This window comes from Euleptes europaea, chromosome 1 (genome assembly GCF_029931775.1).
Source record: "Euleptes europaea isolate rEulEur1 chromosome 1, rEulEur1.hap1, whole genome shotgun sequence".
In the NCBI taxonomy this organism is placed as follows: Eukaryota; Metazoa; Chordata; class Lepidosauria; order Squamata; family Sphaerodactylidae; genus Euleptes; species Euleptes europaea.
The window spans coordinates 28,208,385-28,215,845 of record NC_079312.1 but is presented as its reverse complement, the minus strand read 5'-3'; the positions used below and the strand labels follow the sequence as shown (position 1 = coordinate 28,215,845).

Sequence of the window (7,461 nt, the reverse complement as noted above, 5' to 3'; positions counted from 1 at the left end):
CACTGCTACTTTCTAGGGGTTGGGAACAACCAATCAGAAACCACACAGCTTCGTCAAAGGCCATCAAGGGAATCTCAACATCTATAGCTTATAGGAAAATTCAGGAGGAGACATCTCTGAAGACAATGTATTAATACTGGTAACAACGCCCCCCCCAAAAAACCAAATAATCCAAGGGGAGATTCTAGGATCCAGTTACAAAATGGAAAGTAGGGAATCCAGAGAATAGAAATTAACCAGAGCTAAATGATATTTTAAAACTGTACGGCAACATCTCCAGTCTCAGTCAAGGTGTGAGATGGTGGGACTCTTTGGAGGAGGAGGGAATGGCTTACTATTTGAGGAAACTGGTTTCAGTTCTAATAGCAGTTGGAATTTTGGAGATGAGCTTCCAGTCCCGACACAAAATTATTCTTTGGAGTTACCCCATGTGGGTTTTCTGATGCCTAGTCAAATGTGAATTCCGATTGAACCTCTTCCCACATTCAACGCATGCATAGGGCTTCTCTCCTGTGTGGATTCTCTGGTGCTTCTTAAGACAGGAACTCTGGCTGAAGCATTTCCCACACTCAGAGCATTTGTAGGGCTTCTCTCCTGTATGGATTCTCTGATGCTGGATCAAGTCAGAGATCCCGCGGTAGTTCTTCCCACACTCTGAACACAAGTAAGGTTTTTCTCCAGTGTGGATTCTCTTATGTACAACAAGGTGGGAGCTCTGAGTAAAGCATTCCCCACATTCTCGGCAAATATAAGGTTTCTCTGCTGTGTGGATTCTCAAGTGTCTGATAAGATGAGAGCTGACAAGAAAGCCTTTCAAACAGACAGGACAGCCAAAGGGCTTCTCCCCTGTGTGGATTCTTTGATGAGCAACAAGGTTGGAGCTCACACTGAAGCTTTTCCCACAGTCAGGGCACTTGTAAGGTTTCTCTCCAGTGTGTATTCTTTGATGTGCGATAAGGGTTGAGCTCTGGGAAAAGCTCTTCCCACACTCAGGACAGGTATAAGGTTTCTCTCCTGCATGGATTCTTTGGTGTTTAACAAGGGCTGAGCTGTCACTGAAGCGTTTCAAACACTCCCGGCATACGTAAGGTTTCTCCCCAGTGTGGGTTCTTCGGTGTCTGATAAGAGGCGAGCACCGTTTGAAAATCTTTCCACAATCAGGGCACTTGTAGATCCTTCCGACCTTTGGGGCTTTATTCTGAACTGCGGTTTTGCTGGATTCCACAGCGGTTCCCGCACGTGACACCGCCCTGCACCGTCTCTTCTTTGGGATGTAATCTTGCTGGCTGTTTGGAGCCAGTTCACTGTCAGAGGGCTCCATGTCCCCCCCAATCTGGAAAACATTTATTTCATATTCTTCTGGCGGGGACTCTTCGGCTTGTTCAGGACCTTCCTCTGGGTGAATCGTCACCACTTGCACCAAATTCTCCACTTCTTCCTCCTGGGAGATCTGCTCCTCTTTTATCAGGTTCTCTTCCTCTGTCATCATCTCTAACCTGTGGGAACAGAGAGGCATTCATAATGTGAGCCATTCTGTGCAACAGAAAAAAGTAGTGGGAAAATTGGGTGTGCAACTGGAAACAAGGCTGGCATAGGGAAGACTGGAGAATTGGGCTAAAACTAATAAAATGCACTTCAACAAAGCTAAATGTAAAGTTCTGCATTTAGATAGGAAAAATCAAATGCATAATTATAGGCTGGGGGAGACTTGTCTGAGCAGTAGTGTGTGCAAAAAAGGATCTTGGGGTCTTAGTAGACCAAACACTGAACATGAATCAGCAGAGTGATGCGGTAGCTAAAAAGGCAAATGCGATCTTGGGCTGCATCAACAGAAGTATAGTGTCCCCATCGTGCAAAGTGATGGTATTGCTTTACTCTGCTCTGGTTAGACCTCACCTAGTTTTGGGCACCGCAATTTAAGAAGGATGTAGACAAGCTGGAACTTGTCCAGAGGAGGGCAACAAAGATGGTGAGGGGTCTGGAGACCAAATCCTATGAGGAAAGGTTGAAGGAGGTGGGTATGTTTAGCCTGAAGAGGAGAAGACTGAGAGGGGATATGATAACCATCTTCAAGTACTTGAAGGGCTGTCATATAGAGGATGGTGCTGAGTTGTTTTCTGTTTCCCCAGAAGGTCGGACCAAAACCAAAGGGTTGAAATTCTGAGTTTCCATCTAGACATTAGGAAGAAGTTTCTAACAGTTAGAGCGGTTCCTCAGTGGAACAGGCTTCCTCAGGAGGTGGCAAGCTCTCCTTCCCTGGAGGTTTTTAAGAAGAGGTTAGATGGCCATCTGTCAGCAATGCTGATTCTATGACCTTAAGCAGATGATGAGAGGGAGGGCATCTTGGCCATCTCCTGGGCATGGAGTAGGGGTCACTGGTGTGTGTGTGTGTGGGGGGGGGGAGTAGAGGTGAATTTCCTGCATTGTGCAGGGGGTGGACTAGATGACCCTGGTGATCCCTTCCAACTCTATGATTCTATGATGACAGCAAAAAAGATGAGAGGGAATTGGAGATAAACAGGGAAACATTCCACTTGCATCTGCTTTGGTTGCCTCCCCATGGAGCTCTCATTGCTGCTGCAAAGGCAGAGGCATTTACAGTGTCAAAAGAGCATCCATGTGGTACGCAAATATGCTTTGACTGCAATCTTTCCCAAAATATTGTATCAAAGCAGGTTTGGGAAAGACTGCACCAAAATTCTGGAATGTGGATGCTAAACAAAGCAAAGGAAAGCCATGCACCAGTTTGAATGCCAAACCACAGCAAAACCTCAGCATGGAAGCAACCTTGGTCTCACTGGGGAAGAGGGATTGTGACAAAGACCTAATAGAAAAAGGGGGTTTGTTTTGAGGAACAATTTGCAAGAAGTAGGAAATAGTCAAGTTAATCAAGGAGATGTCTTCTGTCAGCAAGGTCTGTAGCTCCAGGTATTCTATATGGTTTACCTTCTCCCAGGCAAGGCTACGGTATCCAAAATAGAATTTGACCCCTTTTGAATACGTAGCATTTCATGTACATTAAAAGGTAAAGGTCCGCTGTGCAAGCACCGGGTCATTCCTGACCCATGGGGTGACGTCACATCCCAACATTTCCTAGGCAGACTTTGTTTACGGGGTGGTTTGCCAGTGCCTTCTCCCAGTGGTCTTCCCTTTCCCCCAGCAAGCCGGGCACTCATTTGACCGACCTCGGAAGGATGGAAGGCTGAGTCGACCTTGAGCCGGCTACCTGAAACCAACTTCCGTCGGGATCGAACTCAGGTCGTGAGCAGAGCTTTTGACTGCAGTACTGCAGCTTTACCACTCTGCGCCACGGGGCTCATGTACATTACAAATGCAGTAATCTATACTACAGCCCTGTAAAGCAGGTAAATAGGATTGTTTGCAGATTGCAGGTGGAAGAGACGGATAAAAGTTTGCTCAAGAGCAGACAGCCAAGGAAAGCTGTAAACAAGGGTCTTCTCAGATCAGTTCACACTCTTAGCCAGTACTGTGAACTATCTTTGGCAGATGCAAACAAACAGATGGGTTACAGAAACAAAAAAAAAAGTGCTAAGTATGCCTTTTAGTATTCAGCGAATGGGGTTTCTTAGCCCTTCTCAGAAAACCAATACTAGACGGCTGCTGCCTCTCCTTAAATTAATTCAACAGAGCTGGGATCAGCAGACAGCAACTGCAGGGGAAAGCATATAATCCCACCCCCCCGCCCTTTAGCTCTGGCCTGTACAAAGTCTGAAGTTTTCTACTACATATCCTTGTAACTGGAGAAAGCAGGGATTTAACTTGAGGCTCTCTGTATACAGTTCATGTGCTCTACCATGGAGCCTTCTCTTCTCTTGCCACCTTCTGATTCTTAAAGGGGCAGTGCCCCAATCCTGACTTCGGGGAACACAAACCCAGCTTCTTCCAAACAAATCCAAGAAACCACATAGATATGCTCTATGACTTGCATGTCCATCTGTTGTTTTTTAAAAATTCATTTTGTAGGTGCTCACAGCAGCATACATGGCTAATCCCCCCAATTTTATCCTCACAACAACCACCCTGTGAGGTAGGTTGGGCAGAGCAAGGGTGATTAGCCGAAGGTCACCCAGTCAGCTTTGTGGAAGACCAGTTTGCCGCTCTAAGTACTGTACCATGCGGACAACAACCTAGCATGAGTACACTTCACCACACTACAGTAATGATAATACTGCACTTTAGAGTGTTCAAAGCATAGCATCTCAGTAATCATACAGAGGAAGGTGCCGAGTTGTTTTCTGTTGCCCCAGAAGGTCGGACCAGAACCAATGGCTTGAAATTAAATTAAAGTTTCCGTCTAGATGTTAGGAAGAATTTTCTAACAGTTAGAGCGGTTCCTCAGTGGAACAGGTTTTCTTGGGAGGTGGTAAGCGCTCCTTCCCTGGAGGTTTTTAAGAAGAGGCAGATGGCCATCTGTCAGCAATGCTGATTCTATGACCTTAGGCAAATGATGGGAGGGAGGGCATCTTGGCCATCTGTTGGGCATGGAGTAGGGGGTCACTGGGAGTGTGTGGGGGAGGTAGTTGTGAATTTACTGCATTGTGCAGACATTGCTCTTGCTCCTCTACTTAAACACAAACACACACATATTGCAAAGTGTAGAGGCAGTAAATTTCCTAAAGCCACCTAGTAAACTCATATGTGAGGCAGCGTTTGAATGAGGAGCATCCTAGTTTACAGCTAGCTAGCTACCTAGATTTCACTTTGACCTGGATGGCCCAGGCTAGCCTGATCTCGTCAGATCTCAGAAGCTAAGCAGGGTCGGCCCTGGTTAGTATTTGGATGGGAGACCACCAAGGAAGTCCAGGGTTGCTGTGCAGAGGAAGGCACTGGCAAACCACCTCTGTTAGTCTCTTGCCATGAAAACCCCAAAAGGGGTCGCCATAAGTCGGCTGCGACTTGACGGCACTTTACACACACACACCCCGCTAGATTTCGCATGCAGCGACTCAGGTTATCAGTAGACAGAGGTTGCTAATACAAATCAGAATGGCTCATTTGTATTATTATTATGAAATGGTGGAATGCTTTCCCAATGGATAAATGTCATACTTTCCTAAACAAAAAAGCTGACCGGTGGAACCTTAAAGACTAACAAAATTTATTCCTGAATAAGCAGTTGTGAGTTAGAGCTCACTTCATCAGATGAATTTATGCCATGCTTATGCCAGAGCAAATATTAGTTTTTAAGGTGTCACTGGACAATTTTCCTACTACAGACTAACACAGCTACCCATCTGGAATATCTTTCGAAAGAATCCCCTTTAATAGATAAAATACCAAATTTCTCACAACATCCAAGAATATCTTCCAAGATACCAGCCTTCCTGCCCACAGACAGGAATCCTGCCAAATGCAAACACTTTTAAGGTAAAGTTGAACATTCCCACTCTGCTTAATTCTCAAATTAAAACCACCTTTTTAAAATCGAAAAAAACAGTGTACACTAAGCCCCAGAAGATCAGACCAGAACCAATGGGTTGAAATTAAGTTTCCATCTAGACATTAGGAAGAATTTTCTAACTGTTAGAGCGGTTCCTCGGTGGAACAGGCTTCCTCGGGAGGTGGTGAGCTCTCCTTCCCTGGAGGTTTTTAAGAAGCAGCAGATGGCCATTTGTCAGCAATGCTGATTCGATGACCTTAGGCAGATGATGAGAGGGAGGGCACCTTGGCCATCTGGGCATGAAATAGGGGTCACTGGGTGTTTGTGGGGGTGGGGAGGAGGTAGTTGTGAATTTCCTGCATTGTGCAAGAGGTTGGACTAGATGACCCTGGCAGTCCCTTCCAACTCTATGATTCTAACTTTGATTTGTACGTTGTTTCAGAGAACATAGAGTTTGGAAAATCAGTCCTACGATTTTTGGGAGATGTAGTTGGATGACTCGATGAAAGAAATAGCTATGGTTATAGGATATTAAAATGCAATTTCTAGGAGGTAGGGATCATCCACATTTTTTTTTACCTATTGGACCCCCGTCCCCTAATTGTGGTTTCACTGCTTCCTTTTCTTGCATGTCAGCCAAATTAAAGCCATCCCCAGGTTTTTGCTTAGGGTTACCAGGTCCTTCTCTGCAACCGGAGGGAGGTTTTGGGGGTGGGGCCTACGGAGGGCAGGGTTTGGGGAGGGCCTTCAATGCCGTAGAGTCCAATGGCCCAAGTGGCCATTTTCTCCTGGCGAACTGATCTCTATCGGCTGGAGACCAGTTGTAACAGCAGGAGATCTCCAGCTACTGCCTGCAATTTGAATTTTTAAAAATTATGAATTTTTAAAAATTATCTGTATGAATAGGAAGGACTGAAGAAGAATTGTTAAATCGCCAAGAATTTGAAACGGCCGTATCCTCCATGACTATTGGCATCCATTGGACTACATGAGAGTAGTCTGCGGAAGAAGAATTTGTACCCTGCTTTGGGGACATTTAAAAATATGAATGTCTATGAATGACTTTTTGTAGGTCTTTTTGCGCACATAATGTCTCATATTTCACAAAATATTCTTGTTAGTCTTTAAGGTGCTACTGGACTCTGGCCCTTTTTGAATAATGTCTCATATTGTATGTAATTGCACGTAGCTATTTATAAATCTATTTTGCACTTTAAGTAGTGTTTCGCTCCTGTACTAATTTCCAAATCTGTTGATAAGTGTACAGGGGTGTCTATTTTTTCCTCCACGGCCTGGAGGTTGGCAACCCTATTTCCGCCCCCCCGCCCCCAAGGTATTACCTGGAGCGTCCGGATGGTCCCGAGCCAATCGCAGCGGCGCTCCGAGCCGATCCCGGGCTGCGGCAGTTTCCACTCGGGTCGCGCTCCGAGCGCCAGCTAGGATCCAGCCTACAGTTGCTCGGATCGGCGCCAGCAGCTGCTCCGGGCCCAGATCGGCGGCCTGGAGGGGAGACGACGACGGCGTCGCGGGACCGCAGCTTCTTCGAGGATGCCTTCCCAATGCAAAAGCCACCAAGCATAAATATCTATATATCTATTTAAATTAAAGCAGACAAACGACGAGCCTCGTGCACGGGGCCCCCTCCCTCCCTCCTCCTTTTGTTCTGTGCCTTTTCTCCGCCCCGGATCTGCTCTTCCGGCCCAGCCACGCACACCCACCCGTCCGGGTAGGCCCAACCCCTTCCTGTCCCGCCGCCGTTTGCAAGCCGGGCTGCAGCGGCTTGCAAAGCCTCCGCTGGCCGTCGGGGGAGGCGGAGCCCCCAAGAGCAGCACGGCGCATCCGCAGCCCTGGGGCGGGATCGCCTCTGGGGAGGGGCTCGCTCGCCTTCCTCCTGCGGCTTCAAACTCAACGATATGCCTCCATGCAGAGTTTTGAGAATTCCCTTCCTTTCCTTTCATCCCTTAGAAGCTCCTTGATCCCTTGATCTCGAGCAGCCTATATCTAGTGCTGGAGGGATATAAGGACTGAAACCAATCTTGCCACTGACAATGTAGCCTCGG

General features: G+C 46.8%; 1 protein-coding gene across 1 annotated transcript; it reads right to left on the bottom strand.

Annotated features, from left to right (window-relative positions):
- Window positions 1-255: 255 nt before the first annotated feature.
- Window positions 256-7,240, bottom strand: LOC130474601 (zinc finger protein 436-like). Its single transcript, XM_056846296.1, has 3 exons — window positions 7,120-7,240; window positions 6,742-6,901; window positions 256-1,496 (listed from the first exon to the last, which is right to left on the bottom strand). The coding sequence occupies exons 1-3, from the start codon at window positions 7,238-7,240 to the stop codon at window positions 422-424; spliced, it is 1,356 nt and encodes a 451-aa protein (XP_056702274.1). The 3' UTR covers window positions 256-421.
- Window positions 7,241-7,461: the final 221 nt, after the last annotated feature.